This window comes from Drosophila persimilis, unplaced genomic scaffold (genome assembly GCF_003286085.1).
Source record: "Drosophila persimilis strain 14011-0111.01,24,50 unplaced genomic scaffold, DperRS2 tig00000002-arrow-pilon, whole genome shotgun sequence".
NCBI classification, from domain to species: domain Eukaryota; kingdom Metazoa; phylum Arthropoda; class Insecta; order Diptera; family Drosophilidae; genus Drosophila; species Drosophila persimilis.
Window position 1 is genome coordinate 9,339,080 of NW_020825289.1, and position 20,597 is coordinate 9,359,676.

Consider the following 20,597-nt stretch of genomic DNA (forward strand, 5'->3'; position numbering starts at 1 on the left):
TTCGCTCTCTTCAAGCGATCGATTCGTACTTGGCAGTATTGCCCAACCGGCTTCAGTATTTATAGGCACGCCACTCAAGTGCTCAATATCGGAGGACCGTAAACTCATTCCGACAATCCGTATTGTTTTTAGTTAATAACCCATGTTATTGCCTATGTTATTGCCTTAGGCTTGGCCTATCACTCCAGCTATCTCTAAGACTATTCCGGTATTATCAGTCTTATCGATTTTATAACTGCCACTCATTTAGACCCCTTCAAATCTAAGTTATCAAAGCAATTCTAGGCGTTCCACCCATTATCCCCTGACGCCAGCTCTCTTGATATTTTTATGAAATCTTTTGCGTTCCACACTTCATCAATGTCAACACTTTCTGGAATCGGCTATTCAGGGAAGGCTATTTCTTTTGCACTCCACCCAAATTCCCAAATGATCAAATCAGCTACAGAGCTGAACTACTATTTAAAAAGGTTTGGCTCAAAATCTGACACATGCCGCATATATGTACGAGGGCAGACCGAAAAGTTTCTGGGCTGACAACAGCTTTAAAATTGTATTTTATTATATTACTTTTCAACAGAGTATCCTTTTAAGTCTCCACTTCTCCCAGCTGTGCCCCACAACTTCAGCTGTTCAAAAAGGCCTTAATTTCTGACAATTTTCTTCGTAATTTTCGTTTCTCCAGATAATCGGTATATATTACTCCACGACTACCTCCAAAAACTGTTGCCCAACGTGCCGAGAGCTTTTCCATGTCCAAATCGTTGTTAAAAATATGGAATATGTAGTCTTTAGACATCTTGGTGATCATAGCTATCTCTTTTAATTATATTCGGTTGTATTGTTGTACAAGGCAATGATAATCCCTAAATGGACATACGGCATTCAAGTCTGGGGATGTGCAGCGAAGACGTATCTTTATAAAATCAGAATCATGCAAGCGAAGCTCTAAGGGCGATGACAGATGCCCGTGGTTGTTTCGGACCACAATGCTGGAAAGACATCTGGGGAATGAGTCTTCATAGACAGCGTCCTGCGACCGACACTCAACCTTTTACATTTTTACAAAATTTTTACTGATATCAAATTAGTTAATCGATTTTTCAACGGTAACTATAATATCGATGTGGATAAAACTTTCGCCGGAGCACATTAAAAGATGCCTAATCACAATACCAAAGTTTGGTTAACGTTGGAGGTCGTCTTCATTGTCCAGCTCGTATGTCCTCGTATGTATGTATGTCTCTCTGACCATTTTCCATTCGCATTATCGATTCCGAGTAAAACTCTAAAGCCCCCCGACAATCACATAGATAATATATAATCACGCTGCGAAAGTGGAAAGAAAACAAATACCGGTGATTGCGAAAAGGTGCAATATATTCAGTGGCACTCGGCACTCAGCTCCCGTTTAATCTCCATCTAGTAGACAGATCGTGGGAGAAATATATTTTCCCACCCGTAAATAGTTTACAGATAAGCCGATCAGTCGGAAGCAGAAACTAATGCAAAATTCGTATCGCTCAAAAGCATTGAATTCTAGTATTTATATACATATATACATAAATATGTATATAGTATAGATAGGACTCAAAGAATTATGTTGGATTCATATAGGGCTCTAGTATGTACAGAAATGTCTTATATATTCAACCGGGTTTTAATGGTTATCAGCATGTCATAGATTGAGTTAAATTTGATAAGTTCTCCTCTCTAATTTTTCATTAACTTCCATTGATTTGGGGAATAACAAGTTACATAAATATGTATATAGTATAGATAGGACTTAAAGAATTATGTTGAATTCATGTAGGGCTAGTATGTACAGAAATGTCTTATATATTCAACAGAGTTTTAGTGGTTATCAGCATGTCATAGATTGAGTTAAATTTGATAAATTCTCCTTTGTAATTTTTCATTAACCTTCATTGAATTGGGGAAAAAAAGTTTCCCTTTTTTGAAAAGTACCAACACCAGTAATTGTGTTTACTCAATGAATCCCCAATCAATGTCCCCTTGAGCCTTATCGCAGCCCCTTGTCGGTTGGTCACTAGCAACAATGACATCTAAATGGGGAAAAATACGTACGCCCCGACAATGACTCACTTATCACAAGATGCCGCTCGTTGACTTATTATTATTGCACAACAAAAACACCAGTAGCTCAGATACATACATATGCGGCCATCCACACGTGCTCGTAGCTGTTCTCATCGCATGCCTCTGCATAATTATCAAATTCACTGAAAATCTCATCGGGAGGCTGCAGCAGCAGCAGCAGCAACAACAGCAGCAGCAGCAACAACAGCAGCAGCAGCAACAACAGCAGCAGCAGCACAAGGACAAGGCGGACGACACCGACTTCTAATTTGCATATCTTAATTGCGTTCTTTGTATGCGTGCGTCTTGACATTTATCTTTGTGTGTATCTCTGTGAGCAGTTGGTTGCCGAAGTGCAACCGCACGCACACCCTTGCCTTGGAGAAAAGCGCAACGGTGCAGAGATGCAGGAAGCCAGGGGTGCTTTGCTTTCAGGATGCCTATCAAGTTATTGACTTGAATTTGGCAAAGAGAAATCTCTGCCTCCGCCTGTCATGTGGCAACTGTTCCGTTAACGTTACCGTTACCGTCTACGAGTATGTGAGTGTTTATAGCGTTTCTAATTTGTTTTAATTGCAGTGACAACACCGCCACAGGCGGCACCAGAAACAACAACAAATGCAATTAAATTTGAATGAAAAGCACCGCAGGGACCTGCTTCAACTGTTTACTTAACTGTCAACATTACCTTAAAGTTATCCTTCTGGTTTCACTTGCGCACCCTGTGCAGAGAGTATTACTCTTTCGACCAGCATTTTAAAGCTCAGCGATATGTGGTCAGACTAGTCGCTTGGTTCTGTAGCTTTCTAGCTGAAACTTATCCCACACCAGGCCCTTCTTAACGTTTACTAGGTCGGAACCAATAAGAAGACTACGTCCTCTTATGTCAGATAATAGCTTTCATTGGAACGATGGATCTGCAAGGGTATCTATCCATCCGTCTTCGTAGCTAGCTTTTCTTTCTTTCTTATTTTCCCATTTTTGTTTGTCCTGCTGGGGGTAAAGTTTTTCCAAGCTTATTTGCATGTTTTCTTTGCTCTCACTCACTGCGTCTATCTATCTACCTCCGGTCTGCCTCTGGATCTTTGATAAACTTGGACTGACAGCAAATGCAGAAAGTTTTATTTGCATCGCATCGGGCTGGCGGCCTACTCCGTTTCCCACCTAGATCAGGGGCCGTTAATTAAGTAAGTTGCCATAGGTTTTAGTTTCTTGTTTGTGTTCGTCCCTGAAACACACCTGCTAGTCGGATTCTCACTTGATGCAGTGTCCTGTTGTAGATCATAGATCACCATATCTTTATTATGGATCAAAGGAATAAAAGTTGGAGAAACACATATGGATATTTGACTATGAAAACTATAAAGCGCCCATTCAAATCCATTGATATCTATCGTATTCAGCGGATAAGAATAGTCATGTACTCAACGAATACGATAAGTCCTAGCTATCCAGCAGATACCCTTCATAGTTGTCTGTGGTTCAATAAGCAATTTAAAAGTCTGAAAACACTTCTACATGTACTTAAAATTCACAAATTAAAACCATTATGTGGCTCTGTAAGCGACTTTATACAAAGGAATTTATCGTGTTTATTTAGAAGTTAGACAATATGCTTGATAATGTGGCCGATTTTCGATGCCAATCTATGATTCTTGTCGGAGGCAATACTGCCATCATCTTTTGGGTCAGCTTGGTAGTTCCAAGTAGTTCGAATAATTTCCTGCGTAGTTGAATCTTCTGTCGTTGATATGATTGAGGTTGAAGGGGGTGTTGTGGTTGTAGTTGGGACTGGGACTGGCACTGGGCTTGCACCGGACAAACAGTTCTGCAGATCGATGTAGGACTGATCTAGGCGAGCCTCGTAACGACGCGACGAGCTGTTGGAGCAGCCCTCCTCCCGGAAGGTCACTTGCTGGAGGTCCTGCGTCAGGTCGGCGGAGTACAGCGAAGCGGTTGAAGAAAGATTGTATGCATTCCTCACACTCTCGGAGCCCTGAAAATTCATTAAAATTAGTTCAAGCCTCTCGATTATGAGTAAGTGAGCGTGCATACCTGAGCGGAGTAGCAGTTCAGGGACTCGAGAGCGTTCGCTCCGTAGGTGCAGTCCGTAAGCGCCTTACAAACTTCGATCGTTGTGTTTCCCAGGCTATAGACAACCTGATTGTACTTTGCGTAGAGGTCGGCGGTTTGATTGATGGCCTGTTCCTTGCACAGGCCGTACTCGTACTCGAATTGCTTGAGGTGTTTGTCAAACTCTTCGCTATAGTACTGAAAGCAGGCCATGGAGCGGGTGGGGTTATCCCTCTGCAGTTCGGAAGTGGAGCTCATTAGCTGCAACATCCGGGAGTGGCCGGACATCAGGGATGTTGGAGTGGCAGTGGAGCTAGAGCTGGCCGCCAGGCAGGCCAGCAGGATGACGACGAGAAGTCCGTGCTGCATGTTGTTTGTTCGAGTGTTTATTCGAAACTTGGTCAAAAGCGACTTGTGGTCAATGCTTTTATGGCACGTAACAATGAGGGAACACCAATTATCTATGAATTTACAAGACCACTGGGACTCAGGGGCCCCTTATCTTGCCACTGATAAAGACAATCACTAATGGAATCGCATTATACTAGTTGCTGTGGCCCCAAAGCATACGACCAAGTCGACTTAGTCATCGACTACCCCTATCAGGGGCTTTCCCTTAGACTTTAAAAATTAAATTATATATTTATTGATTGTGGTCAATCCTTGGGACTAATTCTTATCTCAAACTCTGCATAAAAGAATCCCTCAAATTAATTTGCGGTTTAATAATTTCGTTATAAATAATATTATATTTTAAGAACGGGGGAGCACGGTTCGGTGAACCCCCCGAAAGAAAGTGCGGAATTTCCTGTTATTCTTAATTTTCAAGACCCAACTTCCGAGAAATAAGATAATAACGATTCGCGCCTGTCTTGAAGCTTATCGCCAAACAAAAGGCAAACAAAAGGCAAACAGCGAACCAACTTCCCGAGAGGTAATCACTCAATTACACCCAAATTTCCAAGGTGTAGAATTTTGCACCACACTGCGTATGCTTAATATTGCACACGTAACCTTGCAGTTCTGCCTCGCTGTCACTGTCAATGTCGCTGCCTCTTCATCCTCCTTCTGGCTGAGCTGCATACTAAGCAGTAGGGAGTCCGTCCTGATGCTGCTGCATCTGCCCCAAGGTTCGCGCTCCAGCGAGCTGTCGAGTAGTGTCTGCTACACAGAGCGCACAGCAGCTCCCGCTGATGGATTGTCAGCCATCAGGCCACTTGGGTAACGCTGTTAAATGGCTCACAAATAAGTGTAATTGTTTTGTAAATGGCCCAGCAGCAAACAATTTTCAATGCTGCTCAATGTCTGTCCGGCTGTCAGTTGGCAACTCACTCACCCGCTCGGTTCGAGAGTGAGTCAACAGCTCGAAGAAAAATCACCTCGGGAATTGTTTATAATTTTTTTACGACCCCACTTATGCGTACTTTGCCATATAAACCAAATGAGTTTCCTCAAAGATAACCAACTAAAAAACATTTGCTTAGTGACTAACAATTAACAATTGCCTGCCATAAACACACAAATAAAAAGCAATGTCAAAAATATACAACATACATATCTATTTTCCTTATTGGCAAGAAATGTACCGTTTATATCTTTCAGGAAACGGAAGTAAACGGAAAAAAAAGTAAAGAGTGGAATTTCTTCTATAAGATACATGGAATTATTTTGTTCTTTTCCAGATGTATACAGCTTTCATGCAGTTGAAATGTACTTATATCAAAGATCAAAGATTCAAAGTTTAGAATGAACTATGATTGCTGAAGTAGGTCTAGAATAGAATACCTGTATCTTTTAATAGTCAATCAACTTACACATCTCCTAAGAAACCCCTTGCCCAGGTCAGCCATGCACCTCGCTCTGACGAACATGATTCCCCACCAACTTATCACCGGAACAACCATTAAACGTCACCACATACATACGTATATGAATGTATGTAGATAACTACCCAGCTTTAGCCCGGCCAAATGAGCTGATAAGAATGTCGCTGCCAATTATCAGTTGGTAATTAAAAATCGAAAAAATTACGGCCTGCAGTGGACAAAACAATTGGGAAGGGAAGGGCATTATACGAGTATACGCGGAAAGCTAATGAACGATTCTCAGTATTGCGACATATGATTATTTTTACAACCACATGCCGCAGCACTTGATCGCACTGATGTCACTGCCAATTATCAATATTATTATAAACTATGAACAAGGCAATAACAGAGAAGAAATTTACGATTGGCCATAACAAGAAGCGAGAGCAATCAAATGAGATAGAGGCGAGTATATATATTACAAGGAGTAGGATACATAAACCTCCAGCCAGAGCAGCCATAAAGGGAGGACCAGGACTCGGACACGCTGTCATTTTATGGGAAGCGCGTGAAATTCAATTAAAACGCGTGCTCAATATTAGTGACAATAATCGAAAGAGATAGAGATGGCTTTGGCTATGGAGGGGTGTGGCCAGGCCATAAAGACGAGATATTGCATAAAATTGAAGGGCAACAGTCGGCCAGACAGTCAGTCAGACGATGAGGCGGTGGCAATGGCAATGGCAGTGGTAGTGGCAGTGGCAGTGGCAGTGGCCATCCAGTGGAGGGCAGCTCCCTCATCATAGATAAGACTCCATGTAAATGCCGGAAAAGGGAATAGTTTTGTGTGATTTATGTATATGCCGCCAAAGAGCGTGTGTGGTGCACCACATTCCGGTGGGCGTTTGATCGAATGGGGCATGTGCGTCACTCTCCATAAAGATTACACGCTGATTATGAAACAGACCGTATCTTATACGCATGCATTGTAATTCAAATACCTGACGAACTGCAGCGTGGAAATTAATTAAGCTTCTTTTTTCAGGAGTAGGGGTACATCGAAGCTCTGTGAATTTTTGTTTTTCCACGGCACTAGCGGACTCCCTAATCGCAGGCAACAGAACGAATGATAAAATAATTAAAAACTATTAACTGTGTCATCGCATACGCCCAAAATAATACTTTTTAATCGCTTTAATGAAAGTTTGGCGAAAAGAAAACCCAACTGCTGCAAATCCTTTATGCATTATGTGGAAAACAAACGAAAATTTATGGCAAAAACAAAAATCTGCATAAATAAATGAATAAAAACCTCAAAATATGACCGCAAAAGAACCCAAAAACAAGTGCACCAAATCTATTTGCAAAACTTTAAGATGCTAAAACACAAAGGAAATTTTTAAATATAATGGACAGAGAGTGAGCGAGAGGGGGGCAGTCCAGTAGTGAGTGAAGCGCCAGAGTCGAAAAGCCGCAAAAAGCCAGAACATTAAAATGAAGTCAACAATGGACGGAAGTTGGCCAGCTGCAGACGAGGACTCCACTTGGACTACATACAAAATGAAAGCCTCAAGTGTCCTGAAAAACTGTGCCCGAGCTGGGCAATATCTACGCCCCAGCAGCATTCTTTTTCTGAGGAAAAAAAGAAGACCAACAAATGTAAAGTTTATTAGATCGCAAATGGTGGGTGAGATGGGAAGAGAAGAGCACCAGAGACAGAGCCAATAACAGCACGGACCATTCACATTGGCATCTGCAAGAATGCAATAAAAGCGCTTAACCCTAAAGCAAACGCTTTGCAAATATGTGAAGCGACTACGAAAAATTTAAGAGGCTTCCTACAAGAAGCATTAAATTCAGGGGCAACTCTTTACCCTTTCGAAAACAACCAACCAACAACACATCAGATACCAGGCTGCAAGCCTTTACAACTACATATGTATGTAGGTATACATAGTATTCAGACAAAAATAGATTTCCCTTACTAGGGTATCTAGCAGAAAACCTGTCCGAACAACTAAAATGTAAGCAAAACCAAGAAGCTGGCCATAAATTTGGTTTGGCTAACTGAAAGACACAGCCTGCAGGGAACATGGAAATTCTGAAATCGATGAGGAGCAAAATCCGATTTCATTTCACATTTCAATGGAAGTGCTCGTATGCAGTAAGAGTCATGTTCTATCTTCCTTGTGGCATGGAAAATCCGCAGCAGTTTGGGTACGCAGCCTTATGAAATAATAATTCGCAAACATCAAAAGTATGCTCTTGCGGAAACCTGATCAATGCTTAGATCGAAATTATTCACCCAGAATGGTAAATGGAATAATTACGTTCATGAATATGGGGCCCATGATGATTCAATTCAATTTACGCTCAACTGCGTCAAAGTTGAAGTTGCTACACGGTTGTTCTTTTTATGGCTGTTGTTTGCTGTTGGTTGTTGTTTGTTCCGATATGCCAGGGAGCTACGAGTAGTTTCATGGTATGCCTGCTCATAAATCAAGCCAAAAATTCAAATGTTATCAATACAGTGGGATATTCCACTGCAGTATGGGTTAGTCCAGCCCCCATCCCTCGTTCCCTCTCGCGAACATTAGAGATAAGCCAGCTGGCCGTCAGCTCCTGCCACCCCTGAATATATACTCTACCCAACCACAATCCTTCGTTTTCTATAAAGCGCCAATGACGATGATGTAAGGCTGCAGTCCATATTCCTCTATGTATCTGTGTGCAGGGGCTGTTGATAAGGGCAACCGTCAGCGTACTTTGTGGGACTAATTACTTTCAGTGTCCCGCCAGCTTTTCTGCTCCAATGACAGTCCCTCTCTCATACCCCGCCATTTGCAGAGAACGAAGGTATATTGGTGTATATGCAAATTTATTCAACATGCAGGGCGAGCCTCATAAGATCGATATATTGTATTCATGGCCCGCATCATGATCTTGGAGACTGGAGACACAAATTCAAGGATATGCAGTTACTGTGTGGCTCAGATATACATATATTTATCTGTATTTCCTGCAGATATTAGGTTTATAGACTCTTTTCTTGTTCGACTCACTTTGAGATGGTCGATTGGATGGTTTCCGAATAGTGGGTATCTTATAGTCGCAATTACAACCTGTTGTACGGGTTTCAGAACAGGTTAGCGCATATCTAGCAACAGCCACCGCAGCAGCCGCTGCTGGCCTAGCTATTGTATGTAAAAGGTTGGCTGCCTACTTTCGGGCGCTGCGACTTCTATATAAGTAGCCACTTCCATATAAATGGCATAGCCTCAACCTGTTCGCGCATCATTCGCTCCAACGAACCTCGAAACCCGACGCGTTGCAGTTGATCGCCTCAAAGTGCTCCTTTGTGTACAAGTGATTTTTTTGCCCGCGGAATAGACCAAATGAATCTCATTCCTGCCGTAGAGAATCCCTATTGAGTTAAAAGATTCTCAAAAATAAATATTGCCAATCGAAACGAAAAATAAAGCTTTTTAAATCGAGCCATAGTACGCATAGTCCATGTGCTCCAAGGCTTTGGTGAGTAGAACAATATTTCAAAAATTCTTGGCACAGAAAAGCAATCAAAAATTGAAAGAAAAAAAATATACGAGAATGCAAGCAACGAATTGTGGATCCCCAAACACGAGAATGCTTTTCTCTTTGTTCTTGACATTTCTGATTATTAGTTCCATTTTGGAAAGAGTGAAGTGGAAGAAACCTCACCCTAGAGTTTCCGTATCCATGTCCCCATAATTGTACTGTCTGGACTCAACGTGTTGCCTACATTTCGGGGCGGAGGCAAGTAACATGAGATCCGTCTCCGCTCTCTCCGGCTCGGCCGTATGTATGCAAACAGCAATTGAATTAATGCCATGAGCCAAGCGACATGTTGACCATATTCACAGCTGTATACACACTCTCGCACAAGCAGAGAGGGTGGGTTTCAAAATTGGAAATTAACAAAAACCCAAGAGCAAAAAGCGCAGGCACAAATTTAGCTGAAAATCTAATAAAAAGTACAAGAGTTGAAGGCAATTTCTGGTAGCAGAGGCATTAGATACCCTTAAAGATGTGTACATTGTGTAAATGGCAACTATGTGATATATTGACATACGATAATGGCGGATCCGCTTTATATAATACGTACCGACAATAAAAAAAGAATTCGGATTCCCTCCGCCTCTTCCTAGGCCAAAAACCGGATTTGATCAGAGTCATAATACCTTCTGCTTAGGGTATAACATGCAAAATGGATCACTGTGAAATTCACAGTGTGAATGTGTGTCCCTGCTCATAGCGGCTCGTTCTGCTGTGGCATGCTGCAAGCGAATTAGTGTTGCCACTCGACACTTTGTCCAGGCACCAAATCCGGGCAGAAAGGATGTCGGCCGCCCGTGGGACAACTAGAAACTGACAGCCGGCCATCACAGTGGCAGCTACGGAGAGGGGAATGGTGAGATGCAACAAGAAAAACCCGCTTGCACTTTTCTTTCAAGTGCAGTATGGTGCCGTGCCACCACCCTCCCCGGTGGCACACCCATTTTTTGAGAATGCTTAACGTGTCACTTGCCTGGCATCTCGGGCAGCTGCAAAAATATGCAAATTAGACATCAAAAATGCCTTAATGAAAATTCCGCCTGTGGCAGTAGAACAAAAAGACATGAGATGGGAAATTCTTCACACTTTTTCCCCACTAATGTATATTTCTTGCTCTTCTTGGTCCACTTTCCATGCCCTGTCCATCCAGAAATTGTGCGTCTTTTTCTACAGCTGAATGGATTTGACAGTGTGCGGGTCAAACAAACTGTGGCACCAAACTATCTTTGCAATGGCATAGTTTCGAACATAGAAATCGCGTCAAAAGCCAGATGTTGTTTCAGTTCTTTGGATATTTTCTTGAACCAAATTTATGTTTTATGTTAAGTGTTATTTTATGTTATTTTCCCGCTGAATTTTGTTCGGTTTTCATCGCTTATATTCTGATTAACTTAACGAACTATAGCGAAACAAAATACATCCGCTGGCGCAGGGAAATTAAATAAATTTTGCAATTAAAAGTTGCACTCCTTCGAAAACATTTGTCATAGTAAATAAACGTAAATTAAGTTTATTTTTATTTTTTGTTTTCTCTATTTTCCCCTGGGTCGTGCCACTCTTTCACCCACACCGCATTTTATTCCGCTGCCATTACCCACAACCAAACAACAAACAGTTCTGTTGTGGCTGCGCTTCCGACGACCGACCAACCGACCTCCCTTGTTGTCCTTTTGTACAGTTTTGCTGTTACCCTTTCAAGAGGTATTTTTATTACCATTCGAATATAATCCCAATGCGAATGATTCTGTTAAGATGCAATGGTATCTAAGGAGTATCCAAGAGTTCTGCAGACAAACAATCTCCAAAACTAGTAGTTCAAAATTAATTTGGTTATTTCTATTACCGATTGAGATTAACATCGGAGTGCGACTGCAAGAGTGTTCAATGCCTCGGCTCGCCTCAGTTGCTCTCAATTTGATTGTATTTGTTTTTATTTCATTTCGTTTGCTAAATAAGCAGGAAGCACCGCTGTTCAAGGCAGGGAAGGGTATGAGCATGACCATGGGAGTGGCAGGGAGGCCAAGTGCCGCTTCCGCTGGAACTGAAACTGAAACAGAGACTGGATCTGAAGCTGTAACTGAAACTGAAACTCTTCATGTTGTTTTAATTACTTTCTGATTTATTTAGCACGCCAACAATGGGACACAACCGACTCGCATAACATCGCACTCGGTCCGTCCACATTATTGACTCTAATTAGTGGCCCTGTCACCTGACTGCAGGCGGGCGGAGGAGCAGAACAAAAACGGGATCTCTGCTCTGTCTAATGGAACATGAGCGCGCATAAAATGTTGCCAAATTGCAGTCGGGCAAACAGCCAAATTATATTTACATTATTTAAGTGCGGTGCGAAAATTTTCAACTAAAATCCAGCCCATAGGCATAGGCAGATGCAACCAAAACAGCAAACAGAAACTACAGTACAACAACGACCATAGTTTTCACACAGAATTAAATAAGCTGCTCCTTTGCGCAGAAATTTGTTTGTCGTTTCAGGTCATTTCTGAGCCTGACCAGAAATTAGAGCAGAATTTTCATTGCTTGTAATTTCGGTCGTGCGTGTTGTGCAGCCTTTCATTATATCTAACTGCGCGGTGTGGGGACTAGGCGCCACAGGAGTTTGTCCAGGACCTGGTCAACAGAAAATACCCCTTGCTTCTTACAGAAAGATCAGCCAAATACGATTTCGATTTCGTATAGAGATTCATATTCATATGTATCGATTGTATGGTCGAAAACGCTTCCATCTTTCTGTTGCAAACATTTCCACAAATACAATGCACCCGGGGTACACCAAGAACATCGAGTATTAACATCATTTCGCATTATAGCCGAAAATGAATGGTCTACATTCGGCACGGGTAATCTGTGTTGTTCGTTTTGGCCATGTTCACTAGCCACTCGATATGCCAAACATTTTGAGATGAATCAGTCTTCAAGTCAATTTTGCATTTACATATGTTTCGACTCAAGGTCTCGGATTTGTTGGCCTAAAAGAAAATCAAATTGAAACAAAATAACATGAAATTCCAAACATTTTCATGACAGAGACAGCTTGCATTTATTTCAGAAAATATTTCCCAGAGTTTTAAAAAGGGAATGACACGTCTGAAGAGAGGCGAGATTTTCTTAATTGTATATATCTACCTGTACATTTATAATGTTATTATACTTGCTATGTCTACCTACGGTTAAAAAGACAGTTGTTGTGGAGCCTTTAAAATATTCCAAATACAACGAAACCCGATATTTAGTTGAAGGGAAGATATTCAGTGCTATAAAGCTTATCGTATAGCTAAATTCTTTAATTTTTAAATTTTCGGATTTTGCAGAGCACTTTGGCTTCCGCCTAGGCGATCAAGTGCATTGCCAGCTCCTAGCTGCCGCACAGATGTGGTGTTCTGACCTGGATCAGCCCATTTTGCAAATTTTAGTTTAGTTTACACAACTCCTGGTATAATATAATTAAAAATATTTATATTTACCTGCAGTCGCTTGCTCCCTCGCTCGGATACTAAGTTAATTTACACCGCAAATAGCTTTTTGCGGTTTCCATGACAATAATGCTAATTAAATGAAACATAGGTGCAGGTGCCCCTACTTCTTCTGCGGTAAACCCAGCACTTTGTGGCAAGCAGCCTTAAAATAATAACCAACCGAGTAGCTGCTCCTGCTCTCCCCTCTCCCCACTCGAAACTCGAAACTGGCCCCAAAAAAATACATATTGCATGCGTACTCTAAAATTAATTGGAATGCAAATGCAGTTGAGGGAAAAGAGCTGCAATTAAATTGCGCAGGACCTCACAGTCAAGTGACGGTGGGTCCCTTCCTCGCATCGGGACTGCAATTATACAAACTAATGCCGTTTAATTAAGTTCACACGTGCCACAATTAAATCTTCGGCGCTAATTGATGAACGTGTTTCCAGGGGTCTACATTCATGCATACATGTACGTGGAGAACATTCGTTGCTTTACTTTTTCATACCCTTTACTCAGGGAATACTCTTGGGGCACATCGTATTCGCACAAGTGTACATATACATATGTTGCAAAAAGCGCTTTGCATCCAAAAAAGTATATACACATGTATATAATTCTCGATCAGCATCAACAATTGTAGTTTCCATCTTGTGGAGAATGCTTTATCCCACCTTTTCCTCACAAAAGACCCTCAAGTGGGGGTATCTTCTATTCCAAATGTTGGCGGCAGTACTATTATTATTGTTCAAACTTGTTTTTGTTTTTTTAAACGTAGAACAATCTCACGTAGTAGTCAGCAAAACGGCAAACAAATAATCCGGAGGGTGAGTGGCAGAAGGTGTGGACGCGTGGCTGGGGAAATCGTTCGTGTTGGGAAATCATAAATAGTTTCTGGCCCCACCAGAATGTATCCCTTCCGAATTAGGCTAAACTGGATTTTGCTTACACGCATTGCCGTGCCGAACATTTGGCACCCGCCGTTCACCCGCCCCACCGCCCCTCTGCCCTGATTCGGACGGGCGTGCCATGTTGAGTTACTGCCTTCGTTACGGATTGGTCAGAATTCCAAAATTATTTAGCAAATTAACAGGCTGACAAGTCAACTGTGCATGCATTTGGAAGTGGCTGACGTGGGTCCCCGGCTATGTGACCAGATTGCCAAGAGCCAAGAGCCGGAAAACTTATGGATTGCCGGCACGCAGAGCATTTCCAATTGCTTACCTTGGCCAAGGACAAGGATGCGGCGAGTGGCGGCAGGTCAACGACTGCCCATTAAAGTAATTCTCTTACGAGTACGAGTATTGTTTGCCTTAGGTATTTTGGCTTTCGGTTCCCCCCCTCCTGTTGCACGCTGCAGTGTCCAAATATTTTTGTTGAGTCTCAGACCGCAGGACAAACACAAAGACAACACATAGCCAGAAGTTTGTAACATTTTATTGTGTGTATGTGCCAGCTTATTGTCTTGTTAAAGCCAGCTTAGAGGAGAGCCAAACTCCGCACTGGAGTGGTCGTTGGAGCGGGAGAATTGTTTGTGGCATCGAGGCCTCATAATGAAGTAGCTTGTTAATAAATAAATAAATTGGACTGCATCTCAGGCTGAATGTACTCATTTGCATTCAGTGATTCGCAAAAATAACACGCACGTGGTAATACGATTTTTCACAGAACTGTAATTAAAGCCGGCACCGAGACCGAGGCTGCAGTCGAGACAGAAAAGAAGTTCGTGAATCCTGGCCAACTGCCTCAAGTGCTGCACTTGATATAATTTGCCGCCAGAAGCTCGTATATCAGACAGCAGCAGGAGCAGCTTTCGGTTGCTCTCTCTCTGTCTCTGTCTCTCTCTCTCTCTCTCTCTCTCTCTCTGAATTCGACAACTCAGCGAACTGAATGGGAAAGGCGGCAAAATATGAGGTCCTGGAGAGACTATACGGGTGCCAGTAGGAGTGGCCTGCGCAACGAGGTCAACGACAGGGATAGAGCTGCCAAACTGGGGGCAGACTTCAAGTGTGGGTGGGACTGTGCCTCCGGCGGTGCCCGTGTCTCTGTCTGGTGGCCAGCACTCGTGGATAATAAAACAATTAAGCGCAAAGTCAACATGGCCGGCCAAAAAAAGTTGACTCCGCCAGTCGACCTGCCACGCCCCCCTTCTGCCCACACAGCAATCGAAATAGGAATCGAAAATTCCGCACTCCCATTTGAATGCAATGCCACATGCGGCTTTCTGCCGCTGCCATAGGGCGTATACTTAATCAAATGCATTGCAAGCAGCGCCAACAGCACACCACAAAATGGAACGATGCCCAGTGGGCGGATGGGTTAGGACACAACGCAAACGTTTAATGGGAATTTATGGCTGGACATTATGCATCAGGCCTCTTCGGTTCCATTTGGCCCTTCGCTGTGCACAGTTGGAAAAAAAACCCCCAATAGATGAGATGTTCTATAGCTATTTACAAGATTTTGGACATCTTTTAAATGTAGATTCTACCAGAAACAAACTCGTCTCTTTCTCAATTTTGGATGCCTACCCACTACACTCCTGTACCCCTACCATCCTACCATCCTGCAGTCTGAGTGCTCTGAGTGTGGGCTTTCAAGATCCTTTCCCACCCCATCACATCACAAAACATCCAGCACCAAACCAGCTCCCAGGTTTCTGCGCACTTTTGAGGGCGCGTAACGTCATTTATGCGGCTTGAATACATCTCGCCTTGAGTGACGTTATCCGTGGAAAGTTCCTCCACAAAGTGAGGGCTCCATTTTCCTGCCGGGCCATTGTAAGGATGTAGCTGTTACGTTGCCTCGTGTTCACTTCATAATCGTGACGAGGCAACGCCAACTTGAATAATTGCTGTCAGGGTGTGAAAGGAAGAAGCCCGTCAGCATCTACTTAACTATCGCTTGCATAAGCTGTCGGTGGGTCCATCGATCTATGCCCCCTGCCATAGACAACACTCAACTATCCCATCCCTTTAGTGCACTGGGGACCTTCCACAAATTCAGCGACGAGACCCCTCCCCAGTCTCAGTGCACGTTTAAATTGTTTTGGGTGCTCGTAATGAATGGTCTCCACTCAATTGTCGCGAGCGCCAGAAGCAAGTGCCACTTGAGTCGCTCTATAATTGTCTTGTAAACAGGGGGTCCACTCCTACTTCACCTCCTGCTTATCCGTTGGAGCTCTGGACATATGAGAGTTATTGTTCCGACTCCAGTTTCTGCTCAAGCGATCAAGAACATATGCCCCAGGACGTTGGAGCTCATCGTTGTCGTTCGCTCAACCATAAAATAAAAGATAATCATTATTTTTCTAAGATTGAACATAAATTCTTCGCAGGCGCGCTCTACCATCAAATGTGGCACACATTGTGGGAGTCACGGGGGGTTGGGATGGGTGAAATGCTTCCCCGGAAATGCATCAAAATTCGCTGGGCTCCTTACCCACTGGCCGTATCTGTGTCTGCTCAACGGAAGTGCGCTAGCGCACAGGAAAAGGAATAAAGTACGCAGCGTAGGATACCCACAGAAACACACAACCCGACACAGATACAAATGCCACATGCCACATTTTCGCACAGATACACGCACAGGCACAGACACACAATCGCACAGGATGCAGCGGTAGCCCGTGGCCTGGCAGGCGGACAGGACATGTGAGTGCGGGCAGGAGAGTGCTCGGGCGTTAAGAAAAGCAACGCCTGCAGCGGCTATATATGAAAAGCCCGGATGCAGCTCATTTCACTTGGCCAAGCAACAAAATGCAGGCGGCACAGACTGGCATCCTACCCCGCGAGAGAAGATCCAGAGCGGCAGAGGCGTGAGGCGAGAAAGATGATGCATTGCCGGGTTGATTTAATAAATTTTCAAATATTTATCCGCAAAATATTTTTCAGTATCCGAGGATGAAAGTCAATTTAATAAACTGTTAAACAAAGTGCATGGGCAAAATGGAAATTGTTCTTGCGCCACGAAATGAATCGGGAAGACATATGTATATACTCTAGGGCAAACGAACCTTTAGGATTTTAAATTGTTTGTATTTGTTTTAAGGTTTAGATGTTTTAAACATCTTACTAAAATATTATATATGTACTATATGTTTTATGGATAATATATCTATACCCCAATCAGTTGTCGATCAGTTGATTCATCAAACATGCCCCATTCTGTTGTAAGGGTATTCAAGAGGCGCGTTAAGTGTGCCAAAGTATTGCGTAATGTGTGCTGGGGAGCCGCCCCACGTACATACACGTCTGTATTCGTATACATATTTGTATATACTTATCCGTGCTTTTCTTGGTTCGACGTCTTCCATTAAAACTTAAAAAAAGTTCGCTCCCTTAATTAAATGTCGTATAAAATGAAAGCTTGCAACATTTTCCAACCACAAAAATAAAAGGATCCTTGGGTGCACGAACCCCCTTGTCACCCTCTTCACTTTCCACTCGCTTTCTTCACTTCTGCCACCCACCTACCACACATCCTGCATCCTGAGTACACCCCATCGGCATGTGGTGCCTGTCGAAGTGATTAAATTGAGCAACCATTAAAATAAATATGGCGACAAATGGTTCAAGGGTGCTCTCAGAAAGCGGAGTGGAGACACCACTCCCCCCAGTTCATTAAGCGAGAGAGAATAAGTAGGGAAAGCGGAGGGGGAGTAATGATGTTTGGCCCTGACTCTCCATCGCCAAATTATGCGAAAACGTGTGAATGATGTGCGCGTCTGTCGCGACTCACTTTTTCCCTCCAACACTTTTTAATAACTCTGATGGGGGCAGAGAATGAATGAAGACTGGGGGAAGGCAATGGGGAGCGAAAGTCAGGCTAATTGAAATCAATTTGCCAGCCAATCGACTGACCCTCATGCAGATCATTAGGCCAGGTCGAAAGGAGCAGCAGTATCAGCCTCAGCAGGTTGAGTGGCAGCAGGCTGCATGAGTGCGACCACAACAGATTCTTGACCACTTGATGAGCATTCAGCCAAGGTCTGAAATGGAATCTCACCAACTCTCTCGTCCTCCTATCTCTGTGAGTTTTCTCTATCACAGCATGGCGTTGTCTCTGCCTCTTGAAAGCGACAAGCGGCCTTGTTGACTGTTGGCAAAACTGTCATTTTGAGTGGGCGGTGACTGCCTCTTTGGCTACCTTCTGTCCGGGTCCTGGCAATCAGACTAAAAGCACCTGGCCTGGTCCCCGTCCTTATCCTGGGTCTGGGCCCTAAGCTGTGCTTATTTGTTTGCCACGGCCCACGACAGTATTGGCCAAAAGGCAAAGGAGCAGGCACAGAATGGAAAGCATTCTTGCAGCACTTTGGTCCATTTCTTGGACCCGTAAATCTTTCCGCACACTTTAGCAATTTATACATAACCGCCGGCATTTATTGTCACTTTAAGCTCCGACCTGACACCGATCCCACTGTCCTCTGCCCCCAGCCTCCCTTCACTTTCAACCCCCTCACGTTTGCTATTTACATTCGCGGCAGCGGTAATTTTTTGTTCTTCCATTTATTTTTCTGCTGCTTCATGATGCCGCTGCCCGATAAAGTCAACTTCTTCATTTGCAGCCTGCGGCTGTCCGAGACCTAAACTTTATGCTACCCCACCGAAACACCCTCCGCAGCAAGTGTCACGTTGCAGACTTATTAGCGTGTCTCCGGCCAGATAAAATGGGGAAAGCAACGAGGAGAATGGAGATTAAATAATGCTCCCTGGCTAGGTGGAATAGACACGGTGGCGAAATGCCACGGAATACGGGATGTGCACTCGAAAAAAACAATGTAGGGCCCCAAAACTAATGGATTTTGTGTAGATTTTTTCTAAAATAAAAGAAAACTTCTAAGACAATTTTTTCGCTGAGTGCACGGAGTGGAGTGTCATTTGCCAGTCGCATTTGAGAACAGTTTCGTTAGCATATTTGTCTTGAATATTTATCAAATTGCTCATACGTATGGTGGGCCCGACTCTGGCTGGCTTTTCTGTGATTTATAAGAGCGGTGGCAGGGACTATGCCACAGGGGCGGACAGTGGCGAGGCATTGGAGAGAGGGCATGCTTGATGAATTACTGGCCGTAATGATACATCATTATGTTGAACTAATTGTGGGGCTGGCCCACACAGTCCGTCATTTCGAAAAGTCAATTATCATTGCACACGAGCCGGCGTCTCTGTCGCTGTCTCTTTCGTTCTTCCTCTGTGAATCATAAATTAGAGCCTCATCCGATCGAATGAAACTTTCATCAATTGATTATTGGCTCTGGCTCAAGCCATATATCAAAATCACGCCAAGGTCTCTCTCGGGGCGGGGAGGCCAGCAGATGTCACATTTAATTGGATTTTCACATGGCCTTTTGTTCATCGGTGGCATCGGGGTTGCCTGCCCTAATAAGCTATTAAATAACGTCTAAAGCGAAAGTTCCCCATCCTTGGCGGGGACTCCTCTTCGGCACCTCCTTCGACACCCACCTCCCCAGCATTCGGCACAGCACATAAATAACACAAGGACTTCCGTTTGCCATAAAAGTGACGCGCCACGTGGCCAAAAGGCAAAATGGCGCCCAGAATTGCCGATGACAACATTTCCGTTCCTGAGAAAGCGATTCATAACGGATTCGCACTCTGAGCCGCCGCCAGGGCAAATCGTAAATTTCAATCAATGGAACACTCAATCCTCAATCCCAGCCAAAATCCCGCTCATTCACTCCTTAGCCGTGGCTCGTGGGGGGTGGAGAGGTTTCCGAAGGAATGACAAACATGCGAGTGTTGCCAGATGAGATTTAATTGCCAGTGTTGCCAGGGTCAAAAATGTGCACACCACCCCCCAGAAAGTTCTCGACTATTGCCCAGCACTGTAACTCGTAAATCATTAAAACTTCTCACATAAAAATGGGCAAAACGAACGCTTCACTAATAGCTGTCCTTGTTACGCCCCTTTACTAGAGGCCAGGGTAATCGAAAAACTTTTGCCAAATCATTCCGGGAATGTTCCAAAAATGCGTTTCACAGCACAAGGAAATACCCCCGAAACCAGGACTAGACAACGTCGCAAGATTTAGGCCTGAAATTGTGACTAATTACACTTGCGGCTTAAAGATTAAAGAAACCCTGTTTCGTATTTTCGCTCAAGCCAGACGTTAGAAGGCTGATGAAGGCTTCAACTCTCAATTTATATGCAGATAATAATGAAGAGACCGGCGCTGATTATACGAACTTAACGAGCATTACCGATTCCCATTTCGTGTACAGTACGTGCACAGGTACACCATCAAGAGAAAAACCCAACAATCACAGCTACAATAATATTCAAGTTAATTAGCGGACATCAATCATGCTTTTATTTATTTTATTTGACTGCAAAAACATATTCACGGGCATAGACCGGGAGATTGCTAATTAATGAACATCAGTTGATTAAAAATAATGAAACACGGAGCCAATACGATACGATTTATATCTGCCCAGTTTATGATGATTGAATTTCCCCCAATAACCAATCGGGCAAACCGAAATTTATGTTCGCGGTCCTCTTGTTCGCTTGCCCAACGGTA

General features: G+C 43.4%; 2 protein-coding genes across 2 annotated transcripts in view; one reads left to right on the forward strand and one right to left on the reverse strand.

Moving 5' to 3' along the window:
- Positions 1 to 3,652: 3,652 nt before the first annotated feature.
- LOC6590287 lies at positions 3,653 to 4,563 on the reverse strand. The gene is made up of 2 exons (XM_002016308.2): positions 4,156 to 4,563; positions 3,653 to 4,096 (listed from the first exon to the last, which is right to left on the reverse strand). The coding sequence occupies exons 1-2, from the start codon at positions 4,540 to 4,542 to the stop codon at positions 3,704 to 3,706; spliced, it is 780 nt and encodes a 259-aa protein (XP_002016344.1). The 5' UTR covers positions 4,543 to 4,563; the 3' UTR covers positions 3,653 to 3,703.
- A 4,918-nt stretch (positions 4,564 to 9,481) lies between these two features.
- LOC6590289 overlaps positions 9,482 to 20,597 on the forward strand; it is a 29,897-nt gene continuing 18,781 nt past the window's right edge. Inside the window, exon 1 of the mRNA XM_026984814.1 lies at positions 9,482 to 9,512. Coding sequence (XP_026840615.1) covers positions 9,495 to 9,512 — 18 coding nt within the window. The 5' untranslated portion in view covers positions 9,482 to 9,494. The remainder of the gene's footprint in view (positions 9,513 to 20,597) is intronic.

Excerpts from the sequence above, each read along its gene's own strand:
- LOC6590287 (XM_002016308.2), bottom strand. The coding sequence starts at position 4,542 with ATGCAGCACGGACTTCTCGTCGTCATCCTGCTGGCCTGCCTGGCGGCC. Across the intron at positions 4,097-4,155 it reads TGAACTGCTACTCCGCTCAG|GGCTCCGAGAGTGTGAGGAA; the intron begins GTATGCACGCTC and ends ATGAATTTTCAG.